Source organism: Festucalex cinctus, chromosome 9 (assembly GCF_051991245.1).
Source record: "Festucalex cinctus isolate MCC-2025b chromosome 9, RoL_Fcin_1.0, whole genome shotgun sequence".
NCBI lineage: Eukaryota > Metazoa > Chordata > Actinopteri > Syngnathiformes > Syngnathidae > Festucalex > Festucalex cinctus.
This window is the reverse complement of record NC_135419.1, coordinates 13,897,723-13,921,470: the sequence shown is the minus strand read 5'-3', so window position 1 is coordinate 13,921,470 and position 23,748 is coordinate 13,897,723. Positions and strand designations below refer to the sequence as shown.

The 23,748-nt window shown below is 40.0% G+C and overlaps 4 protein-coding genes across 5 annotated transcripts; all 4 read right to left on the bottom strand.

Annotated features, from left to right (window-relative positions):
- Positions 1-137: 137 nt before the first annotated feature.
- Positions 138-4,712, bottom strand: gnpda1 (glucosamine-6-phosphate deaminase 1). The gene is made up of 6 exons (XM_077532815.1): positions 4,269-4,712; positions 4,016-4,117; positions 2,995-3,177; positions 2,717-2,901; positions 1,352-1,526; positions 138-356 (listed from the first exon to the last, which is right to left on the bottom strand). Exons 1-6 carry the CDS (start codon positions 4,390-4,392, stop codon positions 298-300), a joined length of 828 nt encoding a protein of 275 aa, XP_077388941.1. The 5' UTR covers positions 4,393-4,712; the 3' UTR covers positions 138-297.
- A 797-nt stretch (positions 4,713-5,509) lies between these two features.
- On the bottom strand, positions 5,510-16,837 carry hspa4b (heat shock protein 4b). The gene is made up of 19 exons (XM_077531930.1): positions 16,500-16,837; positions 15,866-15,923; positions 15,563-15,703; positions 13,549-13,671; positions 12,617-12,716; positions 10,586-10,719; positions 10,255-10,499; positions 10,100-10,176; positions 9,880-10,031; positions 8,546-8,652; positions 8,328-8,461; positions 7,909-8,093; positions 7,700-7,792; positions 6,979-7,134; positions 6,786-6,911; positions 6,606-6,713; positions 6,409-6,528; positions 6,138-6,299; positions 5,510-6,045 (listed from the first exon to the last, which is right to left on the bottom strand). The coding sequence occupies exons 1-19, from the start codon at positions 16,604-16,606 to the stop codon at positions 5,842-5,844; spliced, it is 2,532 nt and encodes an 843-aa protein (XP_077388056.1). The 5' UTR covers positions 16,607-16,837; the 3' UTR covers positions 5,510-5,841.
- Positions 16,838-17,357: 520 nt separating this feature from the next.
- On the bottom strand, positions 17,358-19,064 carry uqcrq (ubiquinol-cytochrome c reductase, complex III subunit VII). 2 transcript variants are annotated; one of them, XM_077532126.1, is made up of 3 exons: positions 18,955-19,064; positions 18,210-18,396; positions 17,358-17,538 (listed from the first exon to the last, which is right to left on the bottom strand). In XM_077532126.1, exons 2-3 carry the CDS (start codon positions 18,361-18,363, stop codon positions 17,444-17,446), a joined length of 249 nt encoding a protein of 82 aa, XP_077388252.1. In that variant the 5' UTR covers positions 18,364-18,396; positions 18,955-19,064; the 3' UTR covers positions 17,358-17,443. The 2 variants fall into 2 exon arrangements, with proteins under 2 accessions (XP_077388252.1, XP_077388253.1); XM_077532127.1 differs by lacking the exon at positions 18,955-19,064 and adding an exon at positions 18,808-18,948.
- A 640-nt stretch (positions 19,065-19,704) lies between these two features.
- On the bottom strand, positions 19,705-23,572 carry gdf9 (growth differentiation factor 9). Its single transcript, XM_077532894.1, has 2 exons — positions 23,040-23,572; positions 19,705-21,326 (listed from the first exon to the last, which is right to left on the bottom strand). The coding sequence occupies exons 1-2, from the start codon at positions 23,419-23,421 to the stop codon at positions 20,446-20,448; spliced, it is 1,263 nt and encodes a 420-aa protein (XP_077389020.1). The 5' UTR covers positions 23,422-23,572; the 3' UTR covers positions 19,705-20,445.
- Positions 23,573-23,748: the final 176 nt, after the last annotated feature.

Sequence of the window (23,748 nt, the reverse complement as noted above, 5' to 3'; positions counted from 1 at the left end):
ATGTGCAGCATCAAACTAATCAACGCGAGCCATTTAAACTCCCGTTTTTTTTTTATAGTAAAGAGCCAGTCATTCGCTGAAGGTCCTGAGGTAACTAAAGGTAACACGAGTTGTGTGACAAGAAGCATCATTTCAAGTACAACTTCAAATCGCTTTATTATAAATGTGAAAGAGCAATATCAAGAACAATTTGTTCAATTCATGTTTCACTGCCAAAATATAGATGATTTATTGGAATGATTCTTTTCTTTTTTTTTTTTTTTGCAATGCATAATCACAAAAACTGTATGAAGATCCTCATTTCTTGGATTCTAAATCGGGTAACTCCACCAGCTTGTTGTGAACGTGCATCATCCCTACAGGAGAGGAAAAACAAAAGAAAGAATGAGAACTCTGAAAATGTATCTTGACTGAGGATTAGGGTTAGTACAGAAGCACATTATTGCGACTATTAAAAAAAATTAAAAAAGCTCACATGTTCAACTTATCACATTATTTACAGATGTGTTTTAAGTTAAATTATCATGTTATGTCAAGCTATATTATGATATTCTCACATAAAAACAAAAATAAAATGATGGACATGAGACTATGGCGCGTTCACGCATTAAATTAAATTCTACAGGGTGGATGAAACATAACTGGGTGTTGCTGATTAAAAAAAAAAAATCTTCATTATCACTGAGATTATTACAAAAATATTTTTTAAAAAGACAATAAGTGGATTTCTTAGTTTTGTATTTCTTGGGTCACTTAACTCCAAGAATGAGCCAAAATAGCAGTTTAGTTTTCTTTTTTTTTAAATTACCTTTGCTTTCATTTTCCCATGTAATAAAAACACAATTTGCAATAGGACTATGGATTATATTACCACATTTTATTGTCTAATTACTTTTCACCCACACTGTACTTTAGGTTTGGCTTGTGGAACGCTGACAATCACATAGTACAACCGGGTTTAATACATGACTGCGCTTCCTATACGTCAAAGTCCGACAAAGACTGTTATATAGTACCTGTATTTATTTATTTTTTAATAATATTTTTGCATTTTTACTACACAATACTTTTTGTTTTTAAAAATTTTGCACACAAGAAATGCACTTAAAAAATAATGCTAAATCCATAAAACTAAACTACAATTAAAAAAAAAACTAATAAAAATCAAAATCTGAAATCTAATTAAAACCAACAAAACTAAAAAAAAAAAAAACAACAACCTCAAAATGAAATAAAAACCAACTATGACAAAAATTCCCAAACTATTTATAACCTGACTAATTAAAGATCCCGAGCCTTCTTATTTTGTTGTTGTCTGGCTGCAATACGCTTCCGCAATGTCCTTGATTACCTTTGAAATATTTCACAGTCTTAACCCTCAGTTCCAGAGTGGCGTCTTCGTCGCACACGAAAACAGTTTGCGGGTGCTGCTGGAACGCAGACACGGTCCACATGTGGTTCACGCCTTCTTCGATGGCTTTGTACAAAGCAAAGGCCTTGTGAGCGCCAGTGATGAGAATCATCACCTGTGGGGATAATCAAAACAAAAACAGTAACCTTTATGATGATATTAGGACAACACGGTACGCTAGTGGTTGTCACGTCTGTCTCACAATAAGACAGTAGGAAAACCATCTGTAATAAATAAAAAACAACTAAATAAATCAGTGAAGTGAGGCAAAACCGGGGTGATCATAATTTTGCAATTTTCATGATAGTTACTTTTAAATTAGTTTTTGAAATTCAGTTTTAAAATAACAATGTGTAGGATTTAGTGCCATCTAGTGGTGAACTAATAGAAGGCAAAAATTTTGAAGCACCCGCACTGGGGTGCCTCTACGCCACCAATTATGATTTGGAGTGAGCTAGCGAGTAGCCCGGCAAGCAGGAGTGGCATCAAGAACTAGCAGGAGAAGCTAGCAAATGCTGACCACCTGCAGGCTGCAGCTGTGGAAGGTAAGTGGCGGTCGATCATTGGGTACCAGTAGAGGCTAACTACGATTGTGAAGTTCTTCTTCGAGTATCCGAACCAGAAAGATGGCGGCAAAACATGTCAGCCATCTGTTAGATGTGGCGTTTTTTTTTTAAATGTACATTAATGTGATATAGCGTATTTTTGGCATATTATTGAAATTTATAGTGGATATTTTTTTTTTAAATGTATATTAGTTCATCACTAGATGTCACTAAATTTGTTTTGAGAGCAGGCTTGTTTTTATTTTTTAATGCTTTGTGTCAGTTTAATTTTTATTGTCTTTAGCCTTATTTATTTAGTTTTTTTACTTATTCATTTATTTTACATATATAGAGTATTTGTGAAGTGCAAGATGGAAAATTAAGGTCATTAAATATTGTTTAATAAAGTAAAATAGTTCCCAAATGACTGGTTGAACATTAAAATAAATACATTTCAAATTAACTGGAAAGAAAATAAATGGAAATAATTGACAAAGACTAAAATGAAGGAAATTTTCTAGCTAGTTTTAATTTAGTTACTAAATGTGATGATGTAATTTCTGTTTGTTTTAAAAGCACTCAAAATAGGATTTCAATTTAAATTTTTTAGTCTATTATAATAACATCGGAACACGTGTATACTTTTTTTGTAGTTCTGTGAGCAGAATGAATGAATTTCATTTTACCAAGCAGATGCTAACATGAATAAACTTCAATGCCCTGACAAAACAAACCAACCAAACATATTTTGACTCTTAACCTCCTTTGCGTCCATGACGGTGCCCACTCCAACAGTCAGCGCCATGGTGGGCACTTTATCCAGGTCCCCATCGAAAAATCTCGCGTTGGCCACAATGGTGTCCCTCGCCAAAGTCTTCACCCGGGTCCGCGACGCCAGGCTTGACCCCGGCTCGTTAAAGGCGATGTGGCCATCCGGCCCGATTCCTGAGGCGACGGGAAAAACATATCTGTGACGCAACGGCAAGATAAGATGGTGTCGTAAACGCGCGGTTGCTTCATCTGGGCTTGGTTCGATACCTCCAACAAACAGCTGAATGCCCCCGGCCGCTGTTATTTTCTTCTCAAAGGCGTCGCACTCTGCCTGCAAGTCTGCGGCGTTGCCGTCCAGGATGTGCGTGTTCTCGGCTCGGATGTCGATGTGCTTGAAGAAGTTGTTCCACATGAAGGAATGGTAGCTCTCGGGGTGATCTCTGGGAAGTCCTGTATTCAAAATTCAAGGGGAAGAATGACTATTTGGATACACATACAATAATCCCCCTCCATTTTAGGGGTTACGTTCCAGACCACCCCTGCAATAAGTGAAATCCGCCATATAGAAATACCAAAGCCATGTTTTTATATGTATGAACCTAGAGCCATCACTTTCTGTAGGCGTAAAAAGCAGGATTAAAGAGGATTTCACAATCATCTCCAGCAAAAACTAGGCTGAGCTCGAAATACTTCCTGTTTTCATTCTTCAGGTTTGTTTGCCTAGAGAGTGACGGTTGGCCAGTGTGAGCGCCTGTTCAATGCTCCTTGCAAGAGTTGTCTTGGATTTGTCTTTTTGACCGTTTGTCCCATTCAATAACATCTGAAAATCCATCAGCAACTGTGATTCTTCTTTGTTTTGTTGTTTAACTTCACTCGGGCGGAAGAGAATCTATTTTTGGCTTACAAAAAAAAAAAAAAAAGTTTGGGCAGTCGTAAGTCAATGCACTACAGTAAATCCATTATCTACGCTTTTCTGAAAAAGTTCAAAGTTAAAACTTCTTATGTGTTTGTATGAACAGCAACCTACACAAGGTGGAATGCTTTCGTTTTCTTTATGAACACTCCAGTAATTCGACACTCTTGGTCCTGCAATACTTGGTTGGGGGCTGCCTCCGTCGTGTGACAAAATAAGCTGATTTCAGCAGGATGAAACAATCACGTACAAACTGCGTTTTTTCTTCCTCATCTTTGGGGGTGTTTTGAATAAAGCCCAGTCACACACACGCATTATGAAAAACGGGAATTGTTATAACTTGTAGAGAAAAAAAAAGTTGAGTGAGTGACTTACCCACATATTCATCCATGTTGAACGTCTTGACATATTGGAAAGAGAGTTCTCCATTTTTGTAATACTCAATCAGTTTCTTGTAACAACCTAAGGGAGTGCTTCCTGGAGATAAGCCAAAGAAAAAAGAAGCTTGGGTTGCAACATCGTACTTTAGTGCATATTGTGGTTACGTCTCTGACTCTGTGCCAAAATGTCAATGTAAAATTAGTATAGCAATGAGGTTGTCACTTGTCAGTCAGATACAGATACTCACCAGTAGGAAGACCAAGAGTGAAATAGCGGTCCGGTCCAGGTTTGAAAAGTAAAATCTTATTCCTGATGTACTTTGCAGCCCACTCGCTTGACGCGTCGTAATCGTTGAGGATAATCAGTTTCATTTTTCCAGTTAGTAAAGCAAAAAACAAAGCAAGAGATGCTATAGCACTTTATCTAAAGTTAATCTCGATGTGACTGAGAACAAAACACACCTACATCAGACTTTAGACTCATCAAGGTGTAAACTAAATCCAGTTACAGTGCGTTTAGAACACTGATGTCATGAGTTACACAAAAAAAAAGATGCATTAAAACTTTCATAACCTATTAAAGTTAAAACTTTAGCCACACTACAGATCGTGGAGAAAACAGATGCGGCGGGTTGCAATGCCTCTAAGTGCGCGCGCCGTCTGTCTGATCATGTGATCTGCGTAGTGGCGGATGGATACGGAACTCGCAGCGGAAATGACGTCACGTCATCGGAGCAAATGTTAAAAAAAGGGGGAGCTGTTGATCGTATATAAAATCATGAAATCAACGTGCATTTTTAGAAATCTGTCTTCCTAGCTAATTCGAAACTTGGTGTGCTTATTGTGTCGACGTAACATTCACCAAATGCTGCGTATTAACTACTGATGAGCAGAAAGCCGAGTGAAGCCTTGACTTTTCGCCAAAAAGCAAAAAAACATTGGTTATAGGAAGTAAAATATAGTACATAAATACAAACAAGATGGTGTATTCATACATCGTGACAAAACTGTTCCAAATGTGTTAACGTGCTCTGGCGCCTTCTATTGGCACAAGTTGAACGTCACAACAGAAAGTGTTCACTACTGGCAGAAATCATATCAAAAAGATGCCACACGACGATTTTTTAAACTAAGGTTTCATGAAATTAAATGGCAGTCTTGTAAGTTGTACATCTCTGTTACAAATCGTCAAGCGTATTTGTGACGTCATTTACCCCGTAGCAGCAGCAAGGAACGTCTTTAAAACGTGTCGTGTTAGTCCTTTTATTTTACATATACACATCATTCTGATTAATTAGTATGGTGGTTAAAAAAGCCACACCAACAATTTCATTGTGGTTGTGCATTGCCATTTGGACGGCAAATTACTGATACCGTTCTGATGTGTTATGAGATTAAGCACACGACAAATGTCACTCAGAGCATAAGGAGTATGTTTCGGTTTAGAATAAAGAATTAGGCCTTGACATATTTTTCTTACAGTTGGAAGTGATTTTCAATACCTTTATTAAAACCGTATTGTGACACAGAACACAGAGCACACAACAGAAATAAATACCATCATGGCGCTCGTTGTCAAACAGGCTTATTGCAGCTGGCTTTAGAATGATGTCATCGAGAGAAAACAAAAAGAGAGAGAGATGGATGCCATGGCATCAGACAGAGCCACCACCCGCAGCTGGGATTAGTGTGCTAAAAAACTCTGCCTGCTGTTGACTTAAGTGCATTTCCTGAAACATTCCACCTGTACTGCTAACACACGCAAGACAGCAACTCATTCTCAAGCAGCCAGCTCCCAAATTTAGGCAGTTAGACGCCGCTTCAGTCAAGGTCCATCTCCGGCTTGGTTTCCGTTTCCGAGGCGGCGTTGCCTGCGTTTTCGGCCGTTCCTTTGTCCGCGCCTTCTTCCGGGGACTTCTCCTGTCCGTTGACGGGCCCGTTCTGCTCTGCTGGCGTGTCCTCTTTGGGAAGTTCCACCTTCGGCTTGGGCTTGGTCACGGTAGGGTTACAGGCAGAGAATAACTCCTGGAAATGTTTGTATGCACAACAGAAGTCAATGGAAGAAAACAAAAAGACAAATTCAGTGCCTGCTATTGTGAACAAGAGCCTCTTCTCACCCTGGTTTTAGCTTGAATGTCTTTCATTTTGACAGAGGGATCCATCGTCAGGCTCTGTTTACTTTGCTGGTTCATGGCGCTGTTCATCCACATCATCGCTTCAGTCGCCAGCTTGTCCACTTTGGCGACGTCGGCTTCATCTATGTGGTCGTACTGCTCATCCTGACCAGCAGGGAAATTCAATGTCAGGTGACAAATAATACAGTTTTTGTTCTTTTATCGAGACATTAGAGGCTGCAGAAAGGTTAAACCCAGGTTTGAAAAAGCATACTTTCATTTTGCACGCCTCAACAAATTTCATGTACTGCTGGATTTGTTTCCCCAACTCGTCAAACGCTTTTGGCCTCTCCTCCGCCTCCGTGTAGCGCTCCTGGATGGGCTGGCCCAGTTTCTGCAGGAAGCAATCATTTCCAAGACCGTCAAAATAGCATTTGGGACGTTTGACGGCGCAATTTCGACTGCACTGACCTTCAAATCTGCCAGCCTGTCAATGTACATCTGCTTGGGTTGGTCCTCTCCGTCCTCATACAGCCAGTTCTCGGTATCCGCCAATTTTAATGAGAAGGCATCTCTTTCCTGAAATTAAAACGTACTCTCGCATTAGGACCTCCTGACTTCATTCATGCTTCCTGACAGGTCCGAACTCACAGCTTCGCCGACAAACTTCTCCAGCATGCCGTGCAGTTTGTCCCTCATTTCGTACACGTACTCTTCCACATAATTCTTGGCATCGTTCCTCTCCTTCTCCAGTTTGTCCTGCATGATCATCTTACCCTGAGGGTAGAGTACATTTATTGGATTGTTTCCTGGTAAATGTGCATATGGGGAGTTATGTTTGTACCTCATTTTCAACAAAGAGATTCAGCATGTCGACGGCGAGCTGCCACTGTGGACTGTTTTCAATGGGAAGATCCAAGACTTTTGTTTTGACTTTGGGCTTTTTCGCTTGTGGAGGCTGGTCAGACTTCTTCTCGCCTTTGCCCTCATCTGTGTTAGTCTAAGAAGGGGGACATAAAATGTTGACTCTCCTTTTAAAATAATACTTTACAACAGGTATTAACATAGCAAGGCTTTGTGTTTATCATCTATTTCTACTTTTTTTTTTATATATATAAAAAAATAATTCAAAACATTCCAACTTCAAACTGTTCTTCATTTTAACCCTACTGCTATTTTATTTCTAAAAATAAATGTAAAAAATGCACTTTATTTTTCCACTCTAATTTCAACATTTGTTCATCTCATCATACCTTTTTTTTTTATTCAAATTTTCAAAATAAAAGCCAACATTTACATATTTTGTTTTTCTATTCTAATTTCAACACTTTTTGTCCAATTCAAACAGCTTCACCTTTAAACTGTTGATCTTATTTCCACTGCTAATTTTGTTTAAAATTTTCAAAATAACATTTCTTTTTTTTTTTATTCAAACCATTCAAACTAAACTTCTCAACTTGGGCACCAAACCTCTTTCAAACAATAATTATTAATATTAAAATTCAAAACAACAAAAAATGTTCATATTTGTAATTCATATGCCTGTGCTGAAAAACAAATTTCACCTCCATCTCCTCATTTTCTCGTGGCGTCTTCTCTTCTTGCTCTTTCTGACCATCTCCGTCTTCCTGCTCCTCCTGGTCGGTTTGCATTTTGCTCTGCACAGCGCAATATTTTTATTTTATTTTATTTTTTTAAAGACCCTCTAGCACAAATCCAGTTGAGCTGATAATGGCAGAATAGTTCACACATGACAGCCAGCATCTTTTATTACCTCCCCGTCTTTGTCATTGACCTGCTCCGTTTCCATGGGCTCTTCGGCCTCATCGGGCTTGATCACCTCAACCAGGGAGGCGCTGGACACACTGAAGATTCCGTGGATGTTGACTCGGACCTTGACTTTCACCTTGGAGCTCTCGCCGGAAGCCTGCGGGACAACTTTCTGGATCAGAAACTGACCTGTTTGGAAGAAAATAAAACAAATATCAGACAATTATAGAAAATACTAATTATTGTGATCATATTTCCTGTGATGGAAGCAAACATTTTTAGCAAGCATATTTGGTAACAAGATAATTTTTTTCCCCATCACAATTTCCAGAGCAAGACCATTAGAAGAAAAATAAAAATATCTATAGAATGTATATTTTGATACAAATCAGTTTCCCGTCACATTTTATTGTTGTTTCTTACCGATGGTCGGGTCCGGGTAGGGCAGCCGGTTAGGATTGTTGTAGTACGCCTCCAGAGAGAAAGGCTCTTTGCGGTAGAACGTCAACACTTTGGAAAAAGGTGCCGGGTGGTTCATGGGAAACACCTCGCAATCGCTACACGACAAAGCGGGTGTCAAATCGTCAATGCCACGTTCGGTAACAAGGAGCGGAGAATACAAAAGATGGAGTAGGTTTTACCTCACGCCTTCCTCAGCGGCCGAATGCCACTTCAAGGAGATGGGATATGGAACCGCGTCTGTGATGGAGAACTCTCGTACTTTGAAGGCAGGCGACAGGATTGCGCACTGTGGAAAAGAAACATTGTTGCAACATTTTCAGTTACAAAATAATGTTGGGGTTTTTTTCGTGGGGGGTATATTGCCATAAATATTTTTTTAAATACAAAGGGCAATTTTGACTTTGCTGTATTGCCTTAAAGCATTAATCCTTATTAAACATGTTTTTTTCCCTTAAGATAATATACTTCATTTTACATTTATTAAAAAAATAAAAAATAAATGTTGAGAGCTCCCCAAGGTTATCAGCATGTCTTAAAAAGATAAATGGAAACTTAAGCAACTAAATACCATAGCTGTTTTTTTCCACAAAAAAAAATAAAAATAAAGTAATTAAAAATAATAATAATAATAAATCTTAAAACTTTCACATTTCTTTGTTTTAATGTTGAACAAAAACAGTTCAACAGCGTCAGCAGAATCTTCTAAAAACATTTTTAATCTCAGGGAACAATTTATTTACATTTTCAGTTAACTTCATAAGAGATTAAAAATGTTTTTAGCATTACCTTTTATCGGCTGTCAGACTTTGAAAAAAATGCTGATACCGATATTCGTCAAAATGCCCAATATCAGCGCCGATACTAATAACAGACATTAACTCATTTGCTCCCAAAAACGTATAAATATGTTTTTTCTAAATGTTTTAAGTGTCCCAAAGACGTATTTATACATTTATTATTATTATTTCTTTATGCTACAGCATAGAAGGCTTTGATGCAGCCTCTCAACTGCAAAGAATGGTTGCAGAATGGTGGCAGCAGAGTATAAGAGATCAACCAGGGCCATGTTGAAAAAAACAGATTTGTGAAAATTGATAAACTTAGCTATATTCTACTGCTAATTGCTGAAAAATGGAAACATATTGAAAAACATTTTTTTCCTGATTAAAAAAAAAGAAGAAGAAAAAAAAAAAAAGACTTTATTCTTTCTTTTGATAGGTTCCATGATTTTATAGCAATAGAACACACTATTCTGTGGGCCTTGCAAAATCAGTCAAAATCCAGTAAAACAGAAGGAAGCGAACGGGATTGCTTCTGTGAAAATGGCTGGGAGCGAATGAGTTAATTGCGTAGTTCAGTCAGTGTAATGACATCATTTCAAACGACAACCAAGTTGCTTGATAATATGGCAGCATGAGAACAGCTTCCACTATTTCCAGTCCAGCTGCGCCAAATACCGGAAATGAGGAAATGTGCATCAGTCAACAAAAGGAAGGAAGTGTGCGTATTGTACCTGCAAAGCAGCTCCTCTGGCCACCGCTTCGTCAGCATTCAGCGTGGTGTTCAATTCCTTCCCGAAAAATTTGCTGATCCGCTCTTTGACGGACGGGATCCTGGAAGCCCCGCCCACAATCTCCACCGCGTAGATGTCATCCTTTCTAAGCTCTTTAGGGGACACAAAGACGAGTGAGCGGAAGGATTGCGCTTACGAAATCGAACGGCGCGACGCTCACTGGTTTGTTCGAGCAGACTCTGCAGGGGCGGCTCCACTTTGACCAAAAGGTCAGCGCTCATCTCTTCAAATTGACCCCTTGTGAGGGAGACAAGACGGCAAAGTGAGATGACAGCTCACCTCTCCAAAAGCCGAATTCAAACGTCTCGGGCCGACCTGTTGAGCTTTCCTGTGACGTCTATCTCGTTCATGAAGCACTCGATGTTCAGCGGCAGGTCGGACGAGTTGGCGCTCATCAGCTTTTTCAGCTTCTCGCACTCCGTGTAGAGCCTGACCAGAGCCCGCGGCTTGGACTTCACATCCAGCTTGTACTTCTTGCCAAATTCCTCGCAGAAATGCTTGACTAAGACCTCGTCGAAATCTTTGCCTCCCAGCTCGGGATCGCAGGCTGTGGCGAGAACCTGGGAGACATAGTTCACGTAAAAAGCTTGTCAGAGCTCTGATAGGGTTTTTTCTTCTTCTTTTTTTTTTTTTGACAATTCCCAACCTTGAGTTTGCCCTTGTTGAAAGCGCACACTGATGTCTGGTACCCGGAATGGCCCAGATCCACAAACACCACATTCCTGGCCTTCTCTTCTGGAGCAGGTAGATCTTGCTTATAGATCCCATACGCCAGAGCCACTGCACAACATCATTGATATTATTGACACAAAAGAACAACACCCACAATCAATTGTGTGTACTTCATCTCCTGGGAGTAAACATGTCACGGCAGGACAAGTATGGGTGTGACCGATGAAATGAAGGCTTGCCGAATACCAACAGGTATTGCTTCTTTGCTTGTAGTACATAATTACATATCAACAAATAACAAGGAAACGCGAGCCTTAAATGGTCACAATTGCGATTTGAAGGGATGTTATCTCCTTCGTCAGGGCGGCTTCTAATTGACAAAGGAGGTATCGTGGACTGCCTCGAAGAAGAGTGCTGGTATCCTAGCAACAAAAAAATACCTAGAGAATTCCCCCAAAAAGAGGTCATGGCTGCTCTCAGATTTAAGGAAGCTTCTTCTGAAGCTCGCTTGGAACTAAAATGTTTAGGGGGGAAAAAAAAAAAAAAAAAGGCTGAAGGACCACACGCCTTGAAAAACTCTCATACAGTATGTCCAGGTACTACTGTAATACCAAGCTGGGTTGTGTGTGTGCGTTTGGGATAAAAACAAAATTGATGTTACATTTCTATATAACCATATGTTACAAAATATGCATGTGAGGTGCAGATATTATTTTTGTCCACTTGGGCAGTGGTCCCCAACCTTTTTTCCACCACGGGCCGGTTCACACAAGTCCACAACTTTCGCGGACCAGCAACCCAGCGGGTTAAACTGTGTGATGTCACTATGGTAATGCTTATGAATGATACGAGCAATACAAAAACTCTGGTATTTTGTAGATATAACAATAACGTGAACTAAAAAGCCCCATTTTATGTCAGCATATGAGCAGAGCACTCCTTATGCACCAACATAACGCCAAATTCACATTAACTGCTGAACGGATTCGGCGTTTTTCCCGTACAGCGGCCGTACGGATGGCGCAAGAATAGAACGCATTCAAGTCTGCGTGTCAATTCACACCAGCTGCAGTGCGGTGCGGAATGGATGCGGCAAGTGTTCTATTTTTTCTGCTAAATAACTACATAGCATGACAGGAGTCGGACATTGAAGACAAAAAATGAGCTCAGAATAAATGAAACATGACAAAATAATATTTAAACACCAAACCCATGGTAGAAGTCCCAGAAATAATGTCCAAAAAGCATATTGATGTGACAACAGGCAAGCGTGGCTATTGTTTACAAACAGGGCTCTCTCCATACACGGTTGTTATCGCATGAACTCAACTCTCCAACGTTAAACCCCCACCATCTTGTGGTCTGGCGGGTGCAGATTTCCAGACACGCAATGGACGCACTCCGTGCGGCACCGCCTCCATTCATTTTGACATGCGTAAAAGACTCGGCTCATAAATTAACCCGAAGTACAGTAATTGTTTTATTCTTTCAACTGCGCTGCCCGCCGCGGCCCGGTCCAGTGGCCCATGGCCCGGTACCGGTCCGCGGCACGGGACCACTGCACTTGGGAATCACCATTTTCATGTCCCACACTGTAGTATCCGTGACTTTGAATGTGTGTGGCTTTAAAAGGCGGGACGAGGCCCGTTGAACGATATGCATCACTATAACAAATATATTTGTTTGCTCAGGTTAGTAAGTCTGCACATTTGATTCATTGCAGCTTATGACCATTAAGTCTTTATTTAGTTACTATTTTGTGATTGAAAGTGCAGTACGAATGTACCGTACTCGACCACCTGTGGGAGTATTACAACACATTCCAGCTAGCATTGGTTGGCTATAAAAATAAATAAATCTTATCTGTGGGCCTGTGTAGCCGTTTGACACTCCTTTGTGATTAAGGGCTATAAATAAATACATTTGGCTACTTATAAAAGGAGCCATTGTGAATGATGACTGATCTACTTTCATAAAGACCATTCACAAAAAAAATGGCACACACCTGCAGTTGTCTCATTCATAAGCCTCAAGCAGTTGAGGCCCGCGATCTGTGCAGCATCAACCACTGATCTCCTCTCAGAGTCAGTGAAGTAGCAGGGAACCTGGGAAACGCCAAGAAATACGTTGGTAAAAAGGTACAGGCATTTTTATGTTTCTAAAATTCTGTTGAAACGTAAATGGAGAAGAAATCAGTCATGGAGGGTTTTATTGTTGAATAGGAAGAAAATGATTCACTGATACTACGCTTGTTTTTTGATATTCACTGCGGGCCTACCAGGAAGTGACAAGTAGTCTTTTCCTGCTGGTTTGTCCATTGCTCTTAGCACCCTGAAATCATTTCGCCAGCTTTTCTCCAATTGGATGACATGCCCCTACAGCGTTCTTAGATCGACTATTTTGTAATTTGAGGGAATGTAGGTGAGTACCATATTTTCTATACTATAAGGCGTACCTAAAAGCCTTCAATTTTTTCAAAAGCTGACCATGCGCCTTATAATCCAGTGCGCCTTATATATGGATCAATATTGAGCCACAACAGGTCTCGCTGTCAAGACGCTATCGGTGACCCTGCCCGATCGGTGACACGCATGCGCAGAAGATCCCGCCATCTTGGATCGCTAGCTAATACTAATACTTTACCTCAGAGAAAATAATAAAACAGCTGTTTATTCATTTTGGGAGTGAATGGAGTTGTCAGAAAGTGGGTTTATAATTATTAATACAGTTAAGACCTATCTGACTGTTATGTTGACATTCCCTTTAGCGCAGCACCATCTAATGGATGTACAACATAACCCCAGCCTCTACTGTAGCGCCTTATATATGGAAAAAGTTTTAAAATGTGCCATTCATTGAAGGTGCGCGTTATAGTGCGGAAAATACGGTACTTTTGACTCAAATAAAGCACGTATCGAAGCGTTTTGTGATACTTACAGAGACGACACAGTCAGCAACAGGCTTCTTCAGCGCACTTTCGGCCGTCTCCTTCAGCTTGGTGAGAAGCATGGCGGTGACCTGTTCAATGCTGAACACTTTCTCCTCCTCCATGTACATGACCTAAAGGGGTTGCACCATTTATTCAAATTCTCCTCATATAATTATTAACATTTGTTACGTCATTCCAGTATAACATTGTGGCCCTCGGCAGCCTTTCTAAAATTGAAATGGACTAATAGGAAAAAGGCTCCACATCATTGATCTAAAAAATAGCCTTAACTCGTGAGTTCCACATTTTGTTTGCGAACATTTTTGATGACCATCAGAGCACGAAATTGACTATTGTGACACTGGAAAGTAGGGGTGTGAATTGCCTCGTACCTGACGATTCGATACGTATCACGATTCATAGGTCACGATTCGATTCGATACCGATTAATCCCGATATGAATTTACAAGTCGATTGTTGAAATTTTTTATTTTTTACTCAATTTTAGAAAATACTATTCAGTAAACTTGTAGATGTACACTGTAAGATTTGTATGAAAATGCATTATGAATTGAGCTGAAATTTCCGTTTTATAACTTTTAACAAACAGGTTGTAACCTTTTTCATGTTAAAACAGCATTGAAATAAAATATTAAGGCTTAATGTTCCATTAATATAACATTCTTCAATGCTTAAGGTATGAAAGTTAGACATTTTGTTGAATATTTTTCCATCAAAAATGGATATTAAAAAATCGATTCGGCTGCCTATTGAATCGATTCGAGAATTGCGTGCTGTAGTATCGCGATATATTGCCGAATTGATTTTTTTAAACACCCCTACTGGAAAGCATTACATACTGTATACATTTGTCCATCGGCTGCATTGTTGGAAGTCCACATGTTATGTTCCAGTCAATCACTGTGCAGTTTTGGGCTTCAACAACAAAAGGTGGGAAAGCCAAAATCTGTTTTCACCGTTTACCGGCGTCCATCTTGAGTCAACATTTTGTTGAAGGTTGGCTTTAAGGATTAGCAACATTAGAAAATGAGTTAAATCTTCATTTTCAGTTTACATTTTTGTTTGAGACTGTGGATATAATGGGGGAAGTCGGATTTGGTCTTTTAGTTTTTCAATTTAGGTGATCCATGTTGACCATCTTACCTAGCTCAGCTCAGATGAGGAGATCCAACATGGCAGACAAATACGGATCACATAATTACCAACTATCTATATGGCTGTCATCTATGAGCGCAATAAAAAACCAAGTACAATGTCCCCCTTCAGTCTTCAAGTCACCATCAAAGAAAGAATTTCACCGTTTTATCTGTCAAGCTACAAAATGGCAATAAAATACTACTTTTGCTGCTCAACTATAAGCTCCTTCCCACAAGAGTGGCAAAGCACTACGTTTGTCTACCGGAAGCTCCACAAAACAGAAAATAGGCTTTACGGCAGGCAACTCACTCTAGTCTTCACCGTCTTTGACGCTGCACGTCAATCACTCATCATCAAGTACCAAATTTTATTCAGCAGCTAATCTCCTTTCATCCTCGACTTAAGACACTGCCGGTCCAGTTCAAGGTCTTCTAATGGTGACCGCTCGCCTCTGAATAAGATTAGTTCAATTGCCATTATTCACTAGGGGATGAAAAATCTGAATTCCAAGAAATGAGTTGGTCCAGTGTTGTGTTTGATCTCTTTCTCTTTCAATATTCATTGTGATGTAATAAAAGAGTCACCACATTGGACTGTGTTTTTATTGAAAATGCAATTGTGTGAGCTATACATTTCTATAACACGACACATTATTGCCCAGACCCCTCGCTAAATTGTGCACTATTATGAAATGGGTTTTCTTACTAGATCATAGTTAGCATGATGACATGGAGGTGGTCAAATTTGTCATGCAGCAAGTTTTTATCTACAAGCTTTATTGCCCAAGTGGTCTGGTGCACATTCTAGAGATCTTGTAACCCAAACCTAAGTAACTTCAAAGTAAATGCTTCACTATGAGCTTACCTTAATTCCAGTAGTCCCTGTGGGCATTTGTGCAACATCGTAGACCAGGCTGGATTTGATGCGCTGAACAAATGGATCCGAGAACACCCGACCATGAAATCTCTTGAAGCCCTGCACCGTGTTCTTGCAATTTGTGACAACCTGTTCAACCACAAAGATTCTAATGTCAACAAAGCAATAAAGTGACCATGTTATGCCATTCTGTTTGATATCATCAATCATCATCATCACCCATGCCACATTCTAAGCATGCTCATCGTCAAAATCATTCACATTGCTGTACCAATTCGAATAAAATCGTACCTGGCTTTTGGCAGCTGCACCAATTGATCGATTCCGTGGTCCAAAAGAAACGCATGCTCTATAAATAGAGAAGACAAATCCGTTTCGTCCTCCTTTCTGTACATTTTGTGGCTACAATGAAGCTGTCACAAGCAGTAAGCTTTCACATGATGCATTTCAATGTGTTTTATGCAATGGCGTTGAACTGTATCAGTGTAATAGCGTCTCGTTGTAAGTTAATATAAAACAGAATTAATTGATCACGGCGTTTTAACAACCAGTACGCGGCGGCCTCCACCCAATCACGCGCATTTCTGTGCCCACGGGCAGTTAAAAAAAAACAAAAAACATTTGGTTGTTCTATATGAAATTCTGTAACATCGTCACAGTACTATGGTGTAAACTTAAATTACAACAAAATAATTTTCTATGTACAGAAGAAAAACTGGGGCATCTTTTAACTCACGGCGATGTCACGGACGCTAGCATTAGCCGCGGCACTCACATGCTGTTTCCTGTTGTGAAACTCGTTAGCATGCTAACTCGCCAAGTTAGCATCGTTAGCTACACACAAGATGATCACAGGTGAATTCGCGAACATTCCAGACTTACTAGGCGCAAGCGACGTAAAAATAAAGCCGTCGCCCATACTTACGGTGTACACCGGTCGCTGTATTCGTTGGCGACGGTTTCGATCCCACCGGCTCGGGCTACTGCTACATAGCAGTTCAAATAGCCCACGTCGAATCCGACAACTGACATCTTCTAACTAGCTAGCTAACGGAGCACTGTCGTGTAGAGCGGATACACCGAGAAGTGCAACGGTACAGTTCCGTGGAAAAAAAAAATGAGGACTGAGCAGCGACTTGGTTTAGGATTTCAATCAGCGGCCGTCGTTGGTCCACCCTTGCTCTTGTTCCATGAAGCTGAGCACACACAGCAGCATGCGGCACACCGGCAGACTGAACGAGAGGCTTCAAGAATTTTCTACCCGTGTCGCTGACCAATCGCATGCGAGGCCGGGGGAGGTGCCACTGCGACACCTACAGGCCACAATGAGTAGCGTAGGGGAGGCGGCGTTTCATGTGCAACATACGGGTCATTTTCATATTTGATCGATAACGGTAAGGAGTAATGGAGTTTCATTTTGAAAACTAATTTTACTGATGAATACAGTATTTCATTATTATTATTACATTTGTAATGTCTCCCATTTTAAAAATGTGAACCCTAGCCATCACGTGACTTTTTCTGTTCCAATGATCATTTTCAGCAAGTGTATAGTGTCGAGGTAGCTCCGTTTTGCACAATAAAAGTTATGGGTTGGGATACAAATTCTCACAGGAGCCCTGTGATATGTACCCCATCTCATTTTAAAAGGTCTACTCTACCAAGCACATGACTTTTTATATGTATTCCTAATAATTTTGTGTAGCAAATTTGCGGTGACCCCCCAAGAAAAATTATGCCATGAGCTCAACATTAAGAAACACACAATAGATACAGTCCAAACTGATTTCACATAAATATTTTTCCATCTTTATTGGTGAAACAGAAGCAGCATTTAACAACAGAAGAAGCCTGGGAGCCGGCCAAAGTTTATTCTTCATTCTCGTAGTCAGCGGGATTCTTCCTCTTGCTCTGCTTGTGAGCGGCGTTGCCCCACGTAATGGTCAGGTACATGATGGCAAATGCTGCAATTCAACATATGCATTTTAGCAGTGTGCTACCAACAACAAAGTTGCTTTTTTTTTAACAGTTAAGTAAACATAAATGTGACTTATAACAATGTGTCTTAGAAGCAACAACTTGAGACATAAAAAGTACAAAATGTGCAATATGAAAAAAGAAAAGAAAAAATATTGCAGTTTAAAGAACGTTTATCAATTGTTGAGCAATTAAGGGTTTTTACAGTTCTTTATACAGTAGTTTACAGGCAAGCCCTTATTTACAGTTAGAAAACAGTTCCAATCATTAGATCTTGTTCATCCAAGTGGGGGGTGTCGGTAGCAAAAAATAAAAATAAAAACCCAGTGTTTACTATTCGTCAATTCACTGGTGGGCCGCCGGACTCATAAACTGCTGGGGAAAAGTCTGCTAATGTAAACATCTAAATTAAAAAGTACTTCCAGGCCATGAATACAAAAACAGATTCACTGTAAAAGTATGCCGGTAACTGAATGAGCCTTCTGTGTTGCATCAGTCATGATGTATTCTTGACACTTGTTCAAACGAATTCTTTGCGCACCATCTTGTAACTTGGGCCATCATAAACAGACAACTTTTAATACAACTGTTGATGTGATTTGTTTTGTTTTCTCCAAATACTACAATGATAAAAACACTGGAAAAGCATAGAACTCACGAGGGGCAATTTTGAAGAAAGACCCCGTGAACCTTCTCCACACATTGGGAATTCCTTTGGAGAAATAGTTGGGGAATGCCCGCTGCTCAAAGGGAGACAGACTGTATGTGATGATATGCCTCATCCTGATCAAATTTCCAAATTTGGCGCCCATGTTGATCTGATGCCAACCAAAGAAATAGAAGAACTGTGAAGGAGAAAGAGCAATAATTTGAGGACGTAATTTTAATGTGATCAAACAAAAAAGGAACTAGTATAAAATACATAACCACCAAAGAATCAAATTCAAGCCACTAAAAGGTTGAAAATGACACGTTTGTACATGCAATGATTATAATCGAAAAACAAACAAACACATTCCACAAGTATAGATGGCAGCGCTCATGTTAGAGGTCCATCCATAAATGTTCATCATAATGTGATCCAGCTCCCCGACACCAACGATATGTCAACACACAAACTAGTAACTTTAAAACCGGGATTCTACCCCAAATATGAATCTAGATAGTGCTGGATGACTGTGAAACAACAGATTAGCCTCGACTAGCTAAGTGTTAGCATTTGCCTCGGTGGACAGGCTAAAGTACAAACAGCAGACCTTGAGCCATGCAGTCTAATGGCGTCCAAGGAAGCACTTCACAGGCAGAGAAAGTTAATCTACTGATCAGTGATATTCCATACTATCGTGGAACTCTGCTACATGAAAACTAAAGCATAACATTAGTTCGATGACATTGACGCTTACCGTGCGTTCTCGTCTTTTGCTGAGCGTCAACGTTCCCCTTCCCTTGTCCTTCCTTTACATTACGGACACGGAGCCCAATGTGTAATTTACTGCCATCTAGCGGCTTGGAGGGTAAAGCGTTGCATTCATTGAAAAAGTTTTTTCCCCTGAATATTTTTTATTTATGTAATTTGATTAATAATTCTTTGTTTTTCAGAGTGTGTTTTTGTGATAAAAACAAATACATTTTCTATCCTTGCATTCATGTAGCACGGCATAACTATCCAACGCATCCTGGACAAACATTGTTATATCTAGCGGATCTGAATGGGATAATCTTCCTGAACAAATGCAAAGTCGTCAGGTTCCTGTGTAAAGTCAAACTAATAATACAGTCTTAGTTATGGTGTGTGGATCAAACACAGGACTCTTTCACAGTGTCTTAAACCCATATCAAAGAAACACCTATAGATGGTCGTCCTGAATGAATGAATGTGGGTATTATTTGCTTGTGTCAGGAAGGGGGTGATTTAAAAAGATATATATATATATATATATATATCAAGGGAAAAAAATAATTATAATTCAGAAGGCGAAAGAAAGAAAAATGAGGACAAAGCTTAAAAAAATGGGTGGGAGGAATCAAACAGAAAAATTATCCAGGAAAAAGAAAAAATCAAATAAAACCATTCAAAAAAAAAAAAAATCCTCATCCCCAGTACGCCCACATTAAGCTATTCCCCATATACATAAAACCAAAAGACAAAAATGTATGCATGTTGTTATTTATTTCCCAACTCTTCACAGAATGTCGACTTATTTTCATCAGTTTGAATATCCAGAGGCTGAACACAGACACGCAGTGAATTCACAAAATTTGCATAAATATACATGGACTGCATGGAGTCACATTTAACCAGTACAAATTCATATAGCAGTATGCAGTCACTTAGTGACCAGAAGGAATAAATACACACGGACACCTTGACAGCTTTCATTGTGGACATTTTGAAGACAGTTGCCACTCAGGACAACTGTATGTAATGCTCAGGAATAAAACAATATGTAAAAGGATTGATAAGATTTTGTGACTGATTTTTCGTTTTTGGGTCCAGAACAGAGCGAATGAATAATTATGTTAAATTAAACAAAAAACGACAGACCACCACCAAATAAGTTAACGAAAACTAAGGTTTAAAAAAAAAAAAAAAAACATACTGAACTACTTTTTTTTTTGGTTCATATCATGACATGATTGCACGTGTGAAACCGGATGCATCAATAACAGCAACAAAAAAAGAAAAACATTGCTCAACTTACTTTCCCAATGTTTAAAATACATTGTTTAAGTAAACACACCTGCTCCAGAACAAACGTCTTCTATGCCACAACGATTTGAACCACTGATGAAATCACAGAGCCTGGTCAGAACATCTTACGTTTGAATAATATAATATTATGAATATATATTTTGAAAGAGGGTGAGAACGCTGTGTTTGTTAACTGGCTGCCTTAGCGGCAGGTGCACCTGGTGGCCACCATGTCCTCAAACTCCCTGTACACGTACGAGTCGTCTTCGAAGATCATGACGCTCAGCGGGCTGTAATGCGAGGGGATGCACGACGGCCTCGGCACGGACGAGTCCAGCTTCTCATAGATGATGTTTTGGACCATGGTGTGGACGGGGGAACCGTAGATGAAGCCGACGGTCCGCGGGCACATGCCTCGACAGTACCTCGGGTTGTATTTGGGCGGGAAAACGATCCAGTGGTCCAGCTTGAGCTGGCTAAACCGCACTCTGAAATCGTACAAGGCACAGTAACTGGTGGGGAATTCCGAGCTCGGAAGAAGCTCCGGCAAGTGGACGTCCAGGCTTTTATCGCCTCGTTTGCTCTTCGCCGACTCCCGCCTTCGCCGTCTCTTGGCTCGACGGGCGTTGAGGATCATCTGGTTTTTAAGCGTGGCAGCGGAAGAGGTGGGAGGCCACATCTGCTGTGGCGCTTTGCTGTCGTCGAGGAGATAAAGCAGCAACGGAGGGGACTCCGCTGTGAACGCCAAAGGGTCTTGGTGACCGGCGTGCTCCTCGGGGCAGATGACGTCGACGTGCAGGTGGACGTTCCGTTTGGGGAACGGCGACGGCGGCAGAAGCAGCGGCGTGACGTCAACTTCCACCCAGTTCCCTGGTCCCAGGCTATCGGCGCTGGCCGTGAAGTTTACGGCTCGCCGGATGCCGGGACACAGCGGACATTTGTTGGAGTGCTCGTGCTCCTTGATGCTCAGGAAGCACACGGAGTTGAGGTGGGCTGCAGGGCTGAGCAGCAGCGTCGCCTTGGTGAGCTGCTCCTTTTCCCGAACTTGATCAAGACTGTAGGACAGATCGAGTGTGAAACACTCTGTAGGGGAAATAATAAAATATATAAGATATAAATACATAAATAAATGAAAACACCACACTTAAAATAAGATCTGAATTACTTTCCTTCCAAAATGCATGGGCTGGTATCAGATTCAAGTAAAGCAAAAAATATTGCGGTTTCATGCTATTACTGCATTAAGTAAATTACACAAAATAATTATTGGAGGACTACTATTTACTAGGGATGTAACGATATCCAAACGTCACGATATGATATCACGATATGAAGCTCACAATACGATAATTATCACGATATTGTGGGGAAGTTGGCGATATTTAAATAAGGTCACAGTATGTATTGTTAATTTTTTTTTTAAAAAGCACAATATTGTGCTCTTGTACATAACAGCGATGTTATATTATGTTTTGTTATTATGTTAATGTACGCACACATTGAGTTCCTCCACATATTGACTTGCTTCACAGGCATATTACGTTCCCTTCATCTGACAATTAGCGTAGATTTTAAACATAAGGGCCAAAACATGCCTAATGAAAATTTAATTGCTCTAAAATAAACTAGCCACCAGAGGGTGCTAGAACTGCACAAATGCAAATCAACCTGACTTTTTTTTTTTTTTTTTTTTTTTTTTTTTAACAGTTGTGTTGCATTTAAATATTGTGAACATGGCGACGACGATATTGCGCTTATTGTTACATCCCTACTATTTACTTGAATAATAATATTCAAAAGAAACAGTACTCGAATACAATTTGGGATTTCAATAAGCTTGGCCCAGAGGTTTGCAATCTACGACTCTGGAGCCACGTGGCTCCAGAGTCCCTCTCCTGTGGCCTCCTGTGGATATCTAAAATAAAAATAAGTAGAAATGAATATTTTGTTTACATATATTTTTTAGATTAAATAATGAATTAATGATTAAATAAAAAAGTTAATTAAATATTCAAAAAATGTCAGAGTCCAAAGTTAAGTTGTCGGAAAAAAAGTGGCTAGTGGAAAATATGGGGGCACCTTAAAAGATGTCCACAGAGTAACCATAAACTGTCCAAAAAGGAACATGAAGAGGAAATAGCATAAATTGCCAAAAATGACAGAACTGAATTAAAAAAAAAATTGTAGAAAATAAAAATAAAAAAAGCCATAAAATGTCCCAAAACTTTTGTTTTTTTTAATCCCCCAAATTACCATGAAATGTCCACAAAAATTGCCAAAAATATCAGAAAATTGATAGCAAAAAAGTCATAAAATGACCAAAAAGGAATAAAAGAGGCAGAAAAGTACCATATGCCCATAAAATTGCCAAAAATGTCAGAAAATTGACAGAAAGGTATTAAAGTCTAAAAATGCATATTCAAAATTAAGAATGAAAAACAACAACAGAAAATAATCCATAAACGACGACAAAAGGTAGAAAAATTTATGTCTAATCTAATGTCTATATGTAGGCTATTGGATGCTACTCATATTTTTGTGTTGTTGCACCCCCCAACAATACATTAGACGACCACTACACAATGTTCAAATGCTTTGCAGCTCCAGACAGATTTTTGGTTATTAATTTAGCTTAAAATGGTTCTTGACAGTGAAGGTTGCTGACCCCTGACCTAGCCCCTTTCACAACAACTCCCAACTTTTATAATCTATACTAGTACTACTCCGAAAAGACACGCACGCGAATGCACATGGACGGTTTTGTGGTTGCTGGCACAGCGGATGAGTTGTGCTCACCTTTATCGCTTTTGTCAAGACATTGCTCTTGCGGCTTGATCAACTTGACGACGTTGTAGCGCGCACCCCCTTCCAAACTCCTCTGCGCACTGGACGTTCTCTTGAAGGCTGTATCCGTCAAATACTTGATGTACCTGTGCTCAGGTTTGCTCTTCTTCACGGAGGCCGGGTTCCACTTGGAGCCTCCGAGCTCGGACAGAGCTTTGAGCAGCGGGGAGAAGATGGTGCCATAAGCGTACTGGCTCAACTCGCTCATGGAGGCCGCGCGACGACCCACGGAGCATCGAACCGGCGGCGGGCGGCTGCTACTGACCAGCAGCAGGAGCAGTACAGCGCGAAAACAACGAAGGGCAACTGACGTAAACATTTGTTTTTTATGCATTCAAAATAAACAGGGGGAACCGGCCCGAAAAAATCAAAGCAAAATCGCTGCACTGAAGCTCCAACTGCGCGCACGTGGCGCCGCTGACCAACAAGCGCAGGTGTTGCCAATCAACCGACACGCTTATGACGTCATCAGGTAAGGCCAGGAGCCCGACGATGTTTCAGCAGCTTTATTTTTAGGTTTTCATTCTTTACATGTATTTAATATAATTTTACTATTAATGTATTCAAAATATTGAATAACATTAATTTTATATTACTCAATTATAATTTTATATTTATCATCTTTGTATACAGCTCTTATGTAATGTTGTTATTGTACAGT

Bases quoted from the DNA above. Each gene is read 5' to 3' on its own strand.
- uqcrq (XM_077532126.1), bottom strand. From the start codon at position 18,363: ATGGGCGCCAAATTTGGAAATTTGATCAGGATGAGGCATATCATCACA. The intron at 17,539-18,209 runs GTGAGTTCTATG...GTTGAATTGCAG, and splicing joins TTTCTTCAAAATTGCCCCTC to CATTTGCCATCATGTACCTG.
- hspa4b (XM_077531930.1), bottom strand. From the start codon at position 16,606: ATGTCAGTTGTCGGATTCGACGTGGGCTATTTGAACTGCTATGTAGCA. The intron at 10,720-12,616 runs GTGTGTGCCATT...GATGTTGTGCAG, and splicing joins TATGAATGAGACAACTGCAG to TGGCTCTGGCGTATGGGATC. The intron at 6,046-6,137 runs GTGAGAAGAGGC...AAACATTTCCAG, and splicing joins ACATTCAAGCTAAAACCAGG to GAGTTATTCTCTGCCTGTAA.
- gnpda1 (XM_077532815.1), bottom strand. From the start codon at position 4,392: ATGAAACTGATTATCCTCAACGATTACGACGCGTCAAGCGAGTGGGCT. The intron at 2,902-2,994 runs GTATCGAACCAA...CCGTCGCCTCAG, and splicing joins CATTCAGCTGTTTGTTGGAG to GAATCGGGCCGGATGGCCAC. The intron at 357-1,351 runs GTAATCAAGGAC...CCTCTCCTGTAG, and splicing joins GACTGTGAAATATTTCAAAG to GGATGATGCACGTTCACAAC.
- gdf9 (XM_077532894.1), bottom strand. From the start codon at position 23,421: ATGCATAAAAAACAAATGTTTACGTCAGTTGCCCTTCGTTGTTTTCGC. The intron at 21,327-23,039 runs GTGAGCACAACT...TTTCCCCTACAG, and splicing joins TCTTGACAAAAGCGATAAAG to AGTGTTTCACACTCGATCTG.